The sequence below is a fragment of the Miscanthus floridulus genome, chromosome 1 (genome assembly GCF_019320115.1).
Source record: "Miscanthus floridulus cultivar M001 chromosome 1, ASM1932011v1, whole genome shotgun sequence".
Lineage (NCBI taxonomy): Eukaryota > Viridiplantae > Streptophyta > Magnoliopsida > Poales > Poaceae > Miscanthus > Miscanthus floridulus.
This window is the reverse complement of record NC_089580.1, coordinates 184,300,833-184,317,368: the sequence shown is the minus strand read 5'-3', so window position 1 is coordinate 184,317,368 and position 16,536 is coordinate 184,300,833. Positions and strand designations below refer to the sequence as shown.

Below are 16,536 nucleotides of genomic sequence, written 5' to 3'. Positions count from 1 at the left end.
ACTGCACAGGTGGACAGCCGGGCGAGGTCGACAGCCATGGAGCCGAACACGAAAGCAATGGCGAGGAGGTGATCAGTAGGTGAGGGTGAGCTGGGGCAGCGCACGCGCGAGGTGCACGCAACGCAGACGCAGGCATCCCGCCGAAGCAGCAGCAACACGAGGAAGCGGTACAAGGCGCGTGCATCGAAACAGCAAGTCGCCAAGCGGGCGCGGACAAGCCCCAAGCCTACACCGGACCGGGTGTAGTATTTGTAAAGCAAAGCAAAGCAAAGAGAGAAAGAAAGAACGATAATTATTGGAATTTAATATGCCTCTCCGGTAGTACAGCCTGAATTGATTGAAGACCTCTTGCTTATTATTGTTCGTCCGTGCTAATCAACGAAACCAAACGAATTAATGATTATGTTAAGCGGCGGCGGCGGGCGGTGGGCACTCAATCGAGCATTGCAGTTGCAGCTAGCAGCAAAGGCCAGGCGCCCAGGCCCGGCAGCGTACGCCAAGGGCGACGCGACGACGTGGAAAGGACGAGCAGAGGAGCGAGCGACGACAGCTGAATGCCATCACGACACGTCGACGGGCTTGCAGAGGAACAGCAGCGACGACGGCTGCTGTCTCACGCGCTTGCCGGCGCTGGGTCCCCCGCCGCCGCCACCGCCGAGGCGCTCGTAGCAGTCGATGGAGAAGAGCGAGAGCGAGAGGGAGAGCGACAGGTGGTGCGCCCGCGCCGCCTGCGCCTGCGCCAGCCGGTCCAGCGCCGGGCCGAGGCAGAGGCGGTAGAGGCGGCGGTACCCGCCGAGCGCGGCGACGACGGCGCGGGTGGCCGGGCCCGCGGCCGCCGGTGGCGCGGGGGGGCCGACGTGGCGGAGGCACAGCGCCTCCCAGACGGCGTCGCGGCGCGCCACGGTGGCCCAGAGGCGGCACACGCAGGCGGCCGCGGCCAGCGACCGCCCGTCCAGGCGCGACAGGATCTCCGCCAGGATGTCGGCGTTGTCGTTGATGTTGTAGCTGCCGCTGCCGGCGCCGCCAACGCCGCCGCCACCCAGCAGCTGGATGCGCAGCTCCAGCTCCGTCACCTCGACCGCCTCGCCCGGCCGCCGCGGCGCGCCTGCGCCTCCCATCTCTGCCCGCTGTATGGTTGGCATACGTACGTGCAGAGGCAGAGGCGGGGGAGGGGAGTGGAGTGGAGGTGACTGACTGAGGAACCGACCGAGCAGGGCACACTGGGAGTGACGAGGGGCAGCAGGCGGAGAGCGTATATATAAGGAGGCGGTGGGGTTCGCGCGCGCGCGTGTGTGTGTGTGTGTGTGTGTGGGGGGGGGGGGGGGGGGGGGGAACTGGGGGCGCCCATCCCAAAAGGCGATTAATAAAGAGAAAGCTACCGGTGTCCCAATGGCAGTCGCCGACTCGCCGTGGAAGCTGAGCTGAGAGCGGGTCGTCTGGCTAATTAATCGCCCATGTCAGACACAGACAGTCGCGCTCACACCACGGACACCCCGTCCGTCCGTAGGAGTAGTAGTAGCAAAGGAAAAAGGGATCCGAAGGGCGAGATGGGGCCAAGCGGGACGGGCCAAGGGGCGTGGAGATGCGCGACGTACGTTACGTTACGTAGGCGCTGCGACCTGCTAGGGATTTCACTCCTTGCCGATCGAGCAGGTGAGCGGCGAGGGAGGGAGGGAGGGAGCGAGGCACGAGCACGACCTGCCCTGTCTGTTCCAGTTCCAGCGCTACTTGGCTCGCCAGCGCGTTGCGCGCCCAGCCTCCAGCTGCGCCTCCGCGACACCCCGACCGGAACCAGCGTTCGCTAGCATGCATGTGTCGACGCGCCCGGCGCCCGTGCCGTGCAGCCGTGCACCGCCAGGCCGCCAATTGTCAATAATCTGCGCACTACTGTAGCTTGGTCAATCCGCCAATTGTCAAGGGCACGCAAGCGACGATGTCGTCCGAAATTCGTGCACACGCACGTACGGTAGTCGGTCCGTCCACTATGCTTATCAGTTTCCAGCCTCTTCGTTTGCTCTTATACGATCGCGGATTATAAGCTGAAATAATATTTTTCTCTTATAAAAATCAGCCAGCAATAAATAATTCATGATCATTTACGGCCTGTCAAACAGACTGTTTTTTTGTTGTTGAAAATTTATGCTTATCAGGTTCACCCGCTAGTGACAATAGAAGCGTAACTTCTACCTCAGAGAAGATTCGGTATACCGATGTAAAATTTTACCAAAGAAGAATTCAAATAATCTAAAAAATGTTATAAATATATACAAATTATCATTGTAGATTATTTGTCCTAAGCTTATATAATTGTTAATAGAAATATGTAAATTTTGTTTTTCTTTCTGCTTAAAATTAAAATACACTTGTCATTTCTGCACCGATGTAGAACTCAGCGACACCACGCATGCACGTGGCATGGCCCGTTGGAAATTCTGGTTTCTAGAACCAATATCTGCAAGTTACCTAAACCCAGCCAGTAAGGGCCTGTTTGATATAGGGCGCAGGGGTGGTTGAGCCCGTCGACACCTGGTCCATAGCAAACACAGGGGTTTGTTTGATTTCCTGTAGTTGCACAGCCTGTCCGAGCTGGCCCAGTGTTTGATTTTAAGCACACAACCAGGCCCAGCACCAACTACCTCCAACTACCAGACTGAGATCATGTTTGATTCCGACCTGGCTAGGCAATAACCAGCAACCAACATGTCGGGGACTTAATATCAGGGTACCCAATAAGGTGGAACTAATAACCATTGAACGTTGACGCTTCCGGTCAGACAAGAACGCTACTACGCTTCTTGCCCGAACGACGGAAGCTTGGTTCCGCCTCGCCCGACCCCCGAGGGCTAGACTCCGCCTCGCCCGACGACTGAGGGCTGGCTTCACCTCGCTCGACCCCCGAGGGCTTGGTTCTGCCTCGCCCGACCCCCGAGGGCCAGACCCCGCCTCGCCCGCCGGCTGAGGGCGGGCTCCGCCTCGCCCGACGTCTGAGGGCAGGCTCCGCCCCGCTGTAACACCTCTGGTGTTTTAAACACTAAAATATGTCATGTCATCATATGCATTGCACATCATCCTTGTGTTAGTGAAAACTTTGATATGCATTCACTAAAACAAGTTTACTTTTATGATTGTATGTGTTGACTTGTATGTGATGAATCAAGTTCATAAACTTAGTGTTAAATTGGAATTCCAAAACCCTGATTTCCAGCATTTAAATTCTACCCTGGAAAACCTAATTCAAAATCTAAGCACAATTTGGGGTTGAGCCTAAAAGGAAAAGTGTAGAGCTTGTCAATGTGTACAAAGTTGGTATTTAGAGTTTTCAAAGTTGTTATATAAAATTTGAAGTATTTTGAAAGGGGATAAATTCTTAAAGTGTCCCCTTTTGATTTTAAACTTGCATTTTCAAATCTAGACAAAATTTGGATATGGTTATTAAAGCAAAGTTGTAGAACTTTGAATTTGGAGCAACTTTTATTTTTAGAGATTTTTGAGTTACCATACAAATTTGAGAGTAATTTGAAAAATGAAGCGAGTGGCAATTCGGTAAATACCTTGAACAATGCAAGCAGGCAGACACTCATCGTCGGCGAGCTTCCACCGGCTTCTACGCGCACCCTTGGGTGACACCTCCAGTTTCGGCATGTCAAGCGCACCTCCCACCGCCGCTCTTCGCTCACCGATAAGTCTAGAAGTGCTCTCCCGTCACTCTCTCCTTCCTCTGTCTTCCGTCAACGTCGTCCCGCTCTGTCGAGCTCGCGCCGGAGCCACATCACCCTCTTAGCCTCAGCTGAGCATGTCACCATGATTGCCATCACCTAGTGCCTTCATATCACCCACTTGCGTAGCTTCATTCCCTCTGGTTTGCCCGGCGCAACCTCGTCTTCTCCAACTTCGGCGAGGAGCCGCCGTGATCCATTCCACCGTGGACAGGGAGTTCGGGTGGGCTTCTTGCTTCACCCTTTGCTGTTTCTTGATCTTCATTCTCCCATGATGTTCATGAGCTTCATCGTTGATCATTTGGTCAACTGCTTTCCTCAGAACAGAGCTTGACCGTGAATTCACGTCGCCACTTTCGTCTCCAACGCCAACGACCTAGCTCCTCCTCGGCTTAGCCATTGTTCTCACGCGCATCAGCTTCGGGGAGAGTCACTGATTGTGTCTGTGTGCTCTATTTTACTTCTACCATGCCGTAGCCAAGGGACCGTGGGTCACCAGCGAATTTTGCTCCGCCGTGCCGCTGCGCGCGTCGTTGCTTGCGTTAGGGATTTTGGCTGGCTTAATTAACTGCTCGGTTAGGTCCGTTAGGAGGTGCTGAGTACGCCGGAGACTTTTGTTTTGCCGGCGAGGCCGTAGTTTGCCATCACAGTCTTGGCGGGGCACTGCCGTGCCACCATCGTTGCCGGCGAGGTCATTACAGCTTCCTAGATGCTCAACCAGTACCCTCAGTCGAAGCGCAGCGTCGAGGGGATCATGTTGTTGCAATCCTTACCGTCAAAAACCTCACCGTCGGCGAGTAGTTGCTGGTCAGAGGGTCTCGCCGTCTTGGTCAGCGTGGGCTGACCGGTGGGGTCACTCTGTCAGTGGCCGTTTTAATGAAAATGAATTTCTCTATTTTCCAAAAATGGTTAAATAGTGCTATGATTTGTTTATTTTGTGTAGAAATAAATAAAGCTCCAAAAATTATGAAAATTTTTGTGTGACATCTCTGAGGTGTGAACTATTTAGTAAAAATATTAAATATTACTTTTCAATACATTTTGAATGTGATAAAATTGCTCAAATTAATCAATAAATGGGATTCCATGATTTTTCTAGGCTTAAATAATTATCCAAAAATTATGAAAATTGTTTTTCCACTTAGTTATCATGGGATAAGTCTTCACAAAAATTTGGAGCTCATTTGGAAAAGGTTGGTTTATTTCATAATTTTTAATTAATTAATTAATTGATAAAAACAGATAGTAAACCTTAATGACTTAGGTTTTGTTTGAATTTGGGATTGAGTGATGACCTCAGGTCATTATCATAAAATGATCCTTGGCACTTTAAGTAAGTGTTTGAGTTTATGATCAAGTTGTGATTAAGAAATGTTAATCTAAGTAAACCCTAGAGAAGATTTAGTTAGTTGTTAGTTTGTAACTATACCGTGAAGGAAAGTTGTATTCAAGCTAATAACTTTTGCATCCATCATCAAGCATCATGTTTTATATCTCGCATCATATTAAACATGGCATTATTACCACGTGTAGTGAACGAAAGTGAGAACTTGGTAGTCAACCAAGTTATTGAGGAAGTCAACCCACCGGTTGAGGTCGGGTTTGATATCTGTGGAACATCTCCGGAACCTGACTTTTTCGACAATCAAGGCAAGCGCCGGATGCATTTAAACCTACCTTATGTTTTATAAATTTATATCACTTTTATTATTAAATTTTACATTAAGTGATTGGGAGTTGAGTGGAAACCTAATTGGTACATTACCAACCTTGTTTTTCCATATCAACCTTGTCACCAGTTTTAATCCGAGAATGCCAAATTATGCTTAGCCATGCTTAGACCGATAAAAGTCAGGTGATTACCTATCAACTGCGAGATATAAATAGATTTTTGGTTACGATTGGTTATTTATGTTATCATGAGATATAATCATGTGGAGTAATAAATCTAGACCGGGTGGACTCGGTGTATGAGAGCCACAAGACATGGATGTCTTGTGAGCGGGTTCTTTCTGCCTGTGTCGGTTAAGAACCGTTCATTGTTGAATTGCATGAGGTCAGACTTTGTAGTACTGGCCACATACTCCGGTAAGCCTAGACTCAGCTAGTCTATTATGAGAATGGCTACTCGCGCACTAGGAGTGGAGCGATGGCGAGAGTAGCATGTACCCACGTGGTAATGGGCTGGATTGGTGGAGTACTATGCTCTCGGGTGGCGCGGACCCGTTCTTGTTTTAGAGAATCTGAGGGTAGGTTGGTATATGTAGGTCAGGGACCTGCGTATGTCGTGTGGTTGGGAATCCCCAGCTAGGTTATAATTGGTTCGAATCGTCGTTGCTCCTCGGTTATGGAGACTCAACTCACTGTTCATCATCGTAGTTAACAAATGGAACTTGAGTAGGATTTGAGAAAGGGTTTGATATAAAGCTCATGATCTCAATATGGATCATGTCAGCTTTATATATGATCTGTATGAAGAGTTAAATGTTGAATGAAAGAATCTTGTTAGAGAGCTTTTACGCAAAAGAACTTTAATTCTTGCTAAAGCCCTACCTTGAATCCCCAAGCCTACATTCCTAAGTTTTCTCCGTTTTTGTGTCGGTTAAATCTTGTTGAGTACTTTTGTACTCAGGGTTCTTTAACCCTTGTTGCAGGTGAGCCTCATGAGCAGGTCTGCTTTGGACCGTGCTGCATGACGGTTGTTCAAATCAAAGATGACAAGTAAATGTGTGGCCCTTGGGCAGGGCACTTTAATTGTGTGTTTTGTTTATGTTACTTAGGCTACTCCACTACTATGGTTTGTAATAATAATCGTACTTGCTTTGTGAAACAACTATTTTGTAACTAAGTTATTGTAAGACTTTCACTATTTTACTCTGATGTAAATTAATAAATAAACTGTTGTAATACTACAATGACTCTGTAATGGATCCTGCTCGAAAGAAATCGTGGATGATTTGGGTTTCCTGAGGACACCCGACAGGCTTCTTAAGTTACCGAGAACATATGCATAGTTGTCAGAAGTCATTGGACAATGACAGGTGCATGTGGGCCCTATAATTTAGGAGGTTGTGCCACAGACTGGTATCAGAGCGACCATTACAAAGTTTTTTGTAGTATTATTTTACAAAAACTTCAAAATAATTTGGGGCAAATAAATTTAACCTGTTAATTTGGTTCAAATTGCTTCCGACTTATCTTAATTCATTCTCGCAATTCCTTATTTGATTAATAAGGCTTTATATGGTGGAGTAGTAATCTTATTATGCCCTATATAATAAGACTATTGTTTATGTACCTTATGAGTTTTGATGCTTAAGTTTCGTAAGGACGATTCATGCATCATGATTAATCCACTTGTTAATTACTTTCCCTCTTAGTTTGGGTTGAGTAGTATGAGTCCCATTCTTACTACTCTTTAGACTTTTCTTAGATTGTCTTACTGTTATTAAATCTTGATTTCTATAGTATGGCTTGTACCAAGGTAACGCCCCGTAAGTCTATTGGACCCAAAGGAGTTTCTCGTCACTAGCTTGCCCCTAGGAGTGATGGCACTAGTAGTAGCAGCTTGAGGCCTGATCCCCAGGCTGAGGTACAGAGGCTTTCAGCAGAATTAGCACAGGCTACTAGAGATAGGGCCTTGAATGCCATCCAGATGGGCAAGTTATAGGATCAATTGAGGCGTCTCACCACCGCTCATAAGAACTGTGAGCGTATGTTAGTTCGTATGGTGGAAGGAAGAAATGAAGCTTGGCATAGAGAAGATATAGCTAGAGCCTGAGTTCATAAGTTAGAGTTCTATGTAGAAGACTTAGAAGAATATTATACCAATCTACATGAAGAAGTCCATAGGCTAAACAATCTCCTGAATCCAAATCATGAGCCGCAAGCAGATGCTATGGACCCAGGTGTCATCATTACAGATGATGATGAACCTGAAGAGGAAGAGGAAGAGGATCCAGAAGAAGTAGTGGTGGTCAATGAAAGTGATGATGAAGGCAGAAATATTTCTGGAATGGATACCGATCCCGAGGTTTGATGTGATCGAGGAGAAGAGTAGAGTTGTAGTATAGTGAGTTCTAGTCAAGCGGGGTAGTCTTGGTTAAGTGCAGACTTGTGTATAAATAAGTAAACCCAATGTAATGTGTTTGTAGTAAGCTCTTTTAATATTTCAATAAATGCTTGTGAGTAAAGTTTGGTTTGTCATGAACAGATGCCTCATACTCGGGCTTCGGATATTTCTGGTTCTTCACAAGACGAGGGTGGTGTTCCTGATCCACCACCAGTTTCACCAACTTTGGCTGATGCTATCGCGACACTGGTCCATGTGACCGTAGATAATGCTCAATTGCTTTGGGAGTTAGCTTAAAGCAATCAATATATGATGCAAGGGAATCATGGTCGTAATCATCTAAGGCAAGAAGGTACGTATGTTGACTTCACAGATACATGACCACCAGTATTTTCCAAGGCTGACGAACCACTCAAAGCTAATGATTGGCTTCGTACCATAGAGCAGAAGTTCGACCTCATTCCATGCACTGAGTTCCAGAAGCCTGTTTTTGCTGCCCAACAGCTTAGAGGTGTAGCAGGTGCTTGGTGGGCGAACCTTGTGGCCATGCAACCAGCCGGTACTCGGTTAACTTGGGCCGATTTCTGCACTACTTTCCATGCCCATTATATTCCAGATGGAGTCATGGCCATGAAGCTTGATGAGTTTCTTGATTTGAAGCAAGGTGATCAAATGGTCATGCAGTATGTGGGCAAGTTCAATCACCTTTCACAGTATGCACCTGAGCATGTTAACACAGATGCCAAGAAAAAGAAGTGGTTCATGTGTGGCCTTAGTACCAAACTTCAGACCATGATGACTACCTGCACAAATGTCATGTATCATGAGGCAGTTAACATTGATATTGCTTTAGAGGAAAAATATCGGCAGCATAAGGAAATTAAGAAGAAAAAGAGCACGCCATCTGGGTCTTTCGGTGGTAATAAAAAAAGACAGAAGATAATTTATCATTCGGTGAATCACTACCGTCCTCCTTATCGCCCGCCGCAGTTCCAAGCCGGGCAACGATCAAATGTCCATCCTGCCATAACTTACCCGAACTCACAACAGACAAATGTTCCTGGTGTTCGTGCTCCAACACCCCAAGGCCACAATTACCCATGTTTCAATTATGGGAAGTCACATCATTTCTCTAAGGAATGTCCGTATCCTAAGCAGTACAATCCAAATTTTTAGAAGGCTCCCGGAAATCAACAATAGGGTCAAGCTCAGGACAAGAACAACAACCAAAATGCTTAGAAGGGCAGAAATGAAAAGAAGACGGGGTGGGTTTTCTATACTCAAGCTGGGGAGATTCCAGAAGGGGAACCCGTGATGCTGGGTATGTTTCCTATCACCGATCATCCTGCAGTTATGCTTTTTGATTCTAGTGCATCTCATACATTCATCAATAGAACCTTTGTCATAAAGTATGAAATTTTAATTGGGGAAACAAAGGAAAATTTCTATATACAGTTGCCCAGGGGATGTCTATGTACTAAGGAAATGGTGTACCAGGTACCCATAAACCTAGGTGGGCACATTTTTCCCACTACCATGACTATTTTAAAAGATCAGGATATAGATGTGATCCTGGGTATGAACTGGATGTATCAACATAAGGCTGTTGTAGATACTTTGAATAGGACAATAAAGTTGAGTTTGCCAGACAGTAATTCTCAGCTTCTTATCCAACTTCCAATCTTAAAGAGATTAGGGGAAAAAGTTTGTGCAACTTCCATCAAAGAGATTAGAGATATCCCTGTAGTTTGTGAATTTCCAGATGTTTTTTCTGAAGATTTACCTGGTCTACCACCTAATAGAGATGTTCAGTTTGGAATAGATCTAAAGCCTGGAACAGCTCTGATCTCTAGGAGAGCTTATAGGATGCCTCCCAAGGAATTAGCTGAGTTGAAGACTTAATTGCAAGAGTTGATTGATAAAGGTTTTATCCAACCTAGTTCATCACCTTAGGGATGCCATGTAATTTTTTATGAAAAAAAAAGATGAGACCTTGAGATTGTGTGTTGACTATCGACCTTTGAATGAAGTGACAATTAAAAATAAATATCCCTTACCTCGGATAGATTTACTTTTTGATCAACTAGCTGGAGCCAAGGTTTTCTCCAAGATTGATTTGAGGTCAGGTTATCATAAAATCAAAATTAAGCCTGAAGATATTCTCAAAACAGCATTTACCACCAGATATAGATTATATGAATACCTGGTAATGTCTTTTGGTTTGATGAATGCCCTAGCTCACTTCATGTATCTGATGAATTCAGTGTCCATGCCTGAGCTGGACAAGTTTGTAGTGGTCTTCATTGATGACATCTTAATATATTTCAAGAACAAGAAAGAACATGTTGAATATCTCAAAGTTATTCTGACACGCCTAAGAGAACATCAGTTATATGCCAAGTTCAGTAAGTGTGACTTCTGGTTAAAGGAAGTATAGTTTTTAGGACATATCTTGTCAGCTGAAGGAGTTGTGGTAGATCCAAGCAAAGTTAAGGATATACTAGATTGGAAACCACCAACCACTGTTCATCAGGTTCAAAGTTTTCTAGGAATGGCGGGTTATTACCGTCGTTTTATTCTATATTTTTCTAGAATATCCAAATTCATCACTGGATTGTTGAAAAACCAAGCCAAGTTTGTCTGGTCACCTGACTGTGAAGAAGTTTTCTAGACTTTGAAGAGATTATTAACCACTGCACCAGTGTTAGCACAGCCAGATATTGAGAAGCCGTTCGATGTTTATTGTGATGCTTCTGGTATTAGTATTGGATGTGTATTGATGCAAGAAGGTCGAGTCATCGCCTATGCTTCTAGACAACTTAAGCGACATGAAGAACATTATCCAACTCATGATCTAGAGTTACCAGCAGTTGTCCATGCTTTGAAGATTTGGCGGCATTATCTGCTTGGTAATACTTGTCATATTTATACAGATCACAAGAGTTTAAAGTATATCTTTTCACAATCAGAATTGAACATGTGGCAAAGAAGATGGATGGAATTGATTAAAGATTATGACTTGGAGGTGCATTACCACCCTGGTAAGGCAAATGTGGTTGCAGATGCACTCAGTCGTAAGAGTCATTGCAATTGCATGACCATGAAGACAATGGATCTAACTTTATGTCAGGAGATGGAAAAGTTGAATATAGAGATAATTCAACATGGTAGTTTGACCAATATAACTGTTGAATCAACTATTCAAGACCAAATTATTGCCGCTCAGAAAGAAAACAAGGGTATAGCCCATATCAAAGAAAGAGTCAGGAATGGAAAAGTGGTATGCTTTAGAATAGATGATATAGGTGTGCTATGGTTCAAGAATCGTCTTGTGGTACCAAAGGTTCCTGAGTTGCGATAGTCAATTCTTGAAGAGGCACATACCACCATGTTCTCTATTCATCCGGGAAGTAATAAAATGTACCATGACTTGAAACAGAGATTCTGGTGGACCAAAATGAAGATAGAGATTGCTCGATATATAGCCAAGTGTGATACTTGTCAAAAAGTGAAAGCTATACATTTGAAGTCTGCTGGAAAGTTACAACCATTGCCTATTCTAGCTTAGAAGTGGGAGGATATTAGTATGGACTTTATCATTGGTCTACCCAAGACATCAAAAGGTTTTGACTCAATATGGGTTATTGTAGATCAACTAACTAAGTCAGCACATTTTCTTCTAGTCAAGAGTATATATCCCACTATCCAATATGCCAAGTTGTATTTAGCACGAATCGTGAGCTTACATGGTGTACCAAACACCATTGTGTCGGATAGAGGTACACAGTTTGTCTCCAACTTTTGGAAACATTTGCATGCTTCGTTGGGTACCAAACTTCTGCATAGTACCGCTTATCATCCACAGACTGATGATCAGACTGAAAGGGTAAATTAAGTACTTGAAGATATGTTAAGGTGTTGTGTCCTTAACTATTCCAATAAGTGGGATGAATGTTTGCCTTTGGCTGAGTTCTCATACAATAATAGTTATCAAGAGAGCATTAAGATGGCTCCGTTTGAAGCACTCTATGGTCGTAGGTGCAGAACCTTGCTAAATTGGTCTGAACTCAGGGAAAGATGGTTCTTTGGAGTTGACCTTGTGAAAGAAACAGAAGAGAAGGTTAGGCAGATACAAAATAATTTGAAGATAGCTCAGTCCCGACAAAAGAGTTATGCAGATAAATGACGTCGACCATTGGTGTTTAACAAGGGAGATTATGTATATCTAAAGGTATCACCAATGAAGGGAGTCAACCGTTTTGGTGTTAAAGGCAAGTTGGCACCTTGTTATATTGGACCATTTCAAATTTTGGATAGGTGTGGAAATGTGGCATATCGCTTGAAGTTGCCGAAACATCTCTCAGCTATACATGATGTGTTCCATGTTTCCCAATTAAACAAATGTCTTCAAGTACCTAATCAAAATGTTGATGTTGAAGGAGTTGAACTTGAACCTGATTTGACCTATTTCGAATGTCCTATCCGAGTTCTGGATCAGAAAGACCATGTCACTCGAAGGAGGACAATCAAGTTCTACAAGATACAATGGAATCAACATTCCGAAGAAGAAGCTACTTGGGAATCCAAAGATTATTTGCTAGAACACTTTCCAGAGTTCCTTGCTTCTATATAAAATACTATTAGTTGTACTATGTCTTTACGAACCATGTTTTATAAAAGGACCTTAGCTGTATTATGGTCAAGTTTTGAATGTATTTGCTTGACAAATTTCCTTTTCCATTACTTTATCCTAGGACTTTAAATCTTAGGACGAGATTTCTTTTAGGGGGAAAGGTTGTAACACCTCTAGTGTTTTAAACACTAAAATATGCCATGTCATCATATGCATTGCACATCATCCTTGTGCTAGTCAAAACTTTGATATGCATTCACTAAAACAAGTTTACTTTTATGATTGTATGTGTTGACTTGTATGTGATGAATCAAGTTCATAAACTTAGTGTTAAATTGGAATTCCAAAACCCTGATTTCCAGCATTTAAATTCTACCCTGGAAAACCTAATTCAAAATCTAAGCACAATTTGGGGTTGAGCCCAAAAGGAAAAGTATAGAGCTTGTCAATGTGTACAAAGTTGGTTTTTAGAGTTTTCAAAGTTGTTATATAAAATTTAAAGTATTTTGGAAGGGGATAAATTCTTAAAGTGTCCCCTTTTGATTTTAAACTTGCATTTTCAAATCTAGATAGAATTTGGATATAGTTATTAAAGCAAAGTTGTAGAACTTTGAATTTGGAGCAAATTTTATTTTTGGAGATTTTTTAGTTACCATACAAATTTGAGAGTAATTTGAAAAATGAAGTGAGTGGCAATTCGGTAAATACCTTGAACAGTGCAAGCAGGCAGACACTCATCGTCGGTGAGGTTCCACCGGCTTCTACGCGTGCCCTCGGGTGACACCTCTAGTTTTGATGTGTCCGCGCTGCCATTGCGTGTCAAGCGCACCTCTTACCACCGCTCTTCGCTCGCCGATAAGTCTGGAAGTGCTCTCCCGTCACTCTCTCCTTCCTCTGTTTTCCGTAAACGCCGTCCTTCTCCATCGAGCTCGCGCCAGAGCCATAGCACCCTCCCAGCCTCAGCTGAGCATGTCACCATGATCGCCATCACCTAGCGCCTTCATATCACCCACTTGCACAGCTTCGTTCCCTCTAGTTTGCCCGGCGCAACCTCGTCTTCTCCAACTTGGGCGAGGAGCCACCATGATCCATTCCACCGTGGACAGGGAGTTCGGGTGGGCTTCTTGCTTCACCCTTTACTGTTTCTTGATCTTCATTCTCTCATGATGTTCATGAGCTTCATCATTGATCATTTGGTCAACTGCTTTCCTTAGAACGGAGCTTGACCGTGAGTTCACGCCGACGCTGTCGTCTCCAACGCCGATGACCTAGCTCCGCCTCGGCTTAGCCGTCATTCTCGCACGCATCAGCTTCGAGGTGAGCCACTAATCGTGTCTATGTGCTCTATTTTACTTCTACTACGCCGTAGCCATAGGACTGCGGGTCGCCGCTGAATTTTGCTCCGCCGTGCCGCTGCGCGTGTTGTTGCTTACGTTAGGGATTTCGGTTGGCTCAATTAACAGCTCGGTTAGGTCCGTTAGGAGGTGCTGAGTACGCTGGAGACTTTTGTTTTGTCGGCAAGGCCATAGTTCACCATTGCCATCTCGACGGGGCACTACCGTGCCGCCATCGTCGTCGGTGAGGTCATTACTACCGCCTAGATGCTCAACTAGTACCCTCGGTCGAAGCGCTGCGCTGAGGGGATCATGTTGTTGCAATCCTTACCATCAGAAACCTCACCGTCGTTGAGTAGTTGCCGGTTAGAGGGTCTCGCCGCCGTGTTCAGCGCGGGCTGACCGGTGGGGTCACCCTGTGAGTGGCCGTTTTAACGAAAATGAATTTCTCTATTTTGCAGAAATGGTTAAATAGTGCCATGATTTGTTTATTTTGTGTAGAAATAAATAGAGCTCCAAAAATTATGAAAATTTTTGTGTGACCTCTCTGAGATGTGAACTATTTAGGAAAAATATTAAATGTTACTTTTCAGCAAATTTTGAATGTGACAAAAATTGCTCAAATTAATTAATAAATGGGATTCCATGATTTTTCTAGGCTTAAATAATCATCCAAAAATTATGAAAATTGTTTTTCCACCTAGTTATCATGGGATGAGTCTTCACAAAAATTTGGAGCTCATTTGGAAAAGGTTGATTTATTTCATAATTTTTAATTAATTAATTGATTGATAAAAATAGATAGTAAACCTTAACGACTTAGGTTTTGTTTGAATTTTGGATTGAGTGATGACCTCGGATCATTATCATAAAATGATCCTTGGCAATTTAAGTAAGTGTTTGAGTTTATGATCAAGTTGTGATTAAGAAATGTTAATCTAAGTAAACCCTAGAGAAGATTTAGTTAGTTGTTAGTTTGTAACTATACCACGAAGGAAAGTTGTATTCAAGTTAATAACTTTTACATCCATCGTCAAGCATCATGTTTCATATCTCGCATCATATTAAACATGGCATTATTACCACATGTAGTGAACAAAAGTGAAAACTTTGTAGTCAACCAAGTTGTTGAGGAAGTCAACCCACCGGTTGAGGTCGAGTTTGATATCTGTGGAACATCTCCGGAACCTGACTTTTCTGACAATCAAGGCAAGCCCCGGATGCATTTAAACCTACCTTATATTTTATAAATTTATATCACTTTTATTATTAAATTTTGCATTAAGTGATTAGGAGTTGAGTGGAAACCTAATTGGTGCATTACCAACCTTGTTTTTCCATATCAACCTTGTTACCAGTTTTAATCCGAGAATGCCAAATTATGCTTAGCCATGCTTAGATCGATAAAAGTCGGGTGATTACATATCACCTGCGAGATATAAATAGATTTTTTGTTACGATTGGTTATTTATATTATCATGAGATATAATCATATGGAGTAATAAATCTAGATCTGGCGGACTCGGTGTATGAGAGCCACAAGACATGGATGTCTTGTGAGTGGGTTCTTTCTGCCTGTGTCAGTTAAGAACCGTCCGTTGTTGAATTGCATGAGGTGAGACTTTGTAGTACTGGCCACATACTCTGATAAGCCTAGACTCGGCTACTCTATTACGAGAATGGCTACTCGCGCACTGGGAGTGGAGAGATGGTGAGAGTAGCATGTACCCACATGACAATGGGCTAGATTGGTGGAGTATTGTGCTCTCGGGTGGCGCGGACCTATTCTTATTTTAGAGAATCTAATGGTAGGTTAGTATATGTAGGTCAGGGACCTGCATATGTCGTGTGGTTGGGAATCCCTAGCTCGGTTATAATTGGTTTGAATCGTCGTTGCTCCTCGGTTATGGAGACTCAACTCACTGTTCATCATCGTAGTTAACAAATGAAACTTGAGTAGGATTTGAGAAAGGGTTTGATATGAAGTTCATGATCTCAATATGGATCATGTCAGCTTTATATATGATCTATATGAAGAGTTAAATGTTGAAAGAAAGAATCTTGTTAGAGAGCTTTTACGCAAAAGAACTTTGATTCTTGCTAAAGCCTTACCTTGAATCCCCGAGCCTATATTCCTGAGTTTTCTCCATTTTTACGTCGGTTAAGTCTTGTTGAGTACTTTTGTACTCTAGGTTCTTTAACCCTTGTTGCAGGTGAGCCTCATGAGCAGGTCTGCTTTGGACCGTGCTGCATGACGGTTGTTCAAATCGAAGATGACAAGTAAATGTGTGGCCCTTGGGCAGGGCACTTTAATTGTGTGTTTTGTTTATGTTACTTAGGCTACTCCACTACTATGGTTTGTAATAATAATCGTACTTGCTTTGTGAAACAACTGTTTTGTAACTAAGTTATTATAAGACTTCTGCTATTTTACTCTGATGTAAATTAATGAATAAACTATTATAATACTGCAATGACTCTATAATGGATCCTGCTCGGAAGAAATCATGGATGATTCGGGTTTCCCGAGGACACCCAACAGGCTTCTTAAGTTACTGGGAATATATGCATAGTCGTCAGAAGTCATTGGACAATGACAGGTGCATGTGGGCCCTATAATTTAGGAGGTTCTGCCACACCCGCCCGACGTCCGAGGGCAGGCGCTGCCCTGCCCGACGGTTGAGGGCTGGCTCCACCTCGCTCGACGTCTGAGGGCTAGCTCTGCCTCGCTCAACGTCCGAGGGCTGGCTCTGCCTCGCCCGACGACTGCACCCTGCTTCT

The 16,536-nt window shown here is 44.0% G+C and overlaps 1 protein-coding gene across 1 annotated transcript; it reads right to left on the bottom strand.

The window, feature by feature from the left end:
• Positions 1 to 280: 280 nt before the first annotated feature.
• LOC136504935 (F-box protein SNE-like) lies at positions 281 to 1,204 on the bottom strand. Its single transcript, XM_066499991.1, has one exon. The coding sequence runs from the start codon at positions 1,140 to 1,142 to the stop codon at positions 561 to 563; it is 582 nt and encodes a 193-aa protein (XP_066356088.1). The 5' UTR covers positions 1,143 to 1,204; the 3' UTR covers positions 281 to 560.
• Between the last annotated feature and the right edge of the window lie 15,332 nt (positions 1,205 to 16,536).

What these genes read in the sequence shown, in the direction of transcription:
- LOC136504935 (XM_066499991.1), bottom strand. Translation starts at nt 1,142, where the DNA reads ATGCCAACCATACAGCGGGCAGAGATGGGAGGCGCAGGCGCGCCGCGG.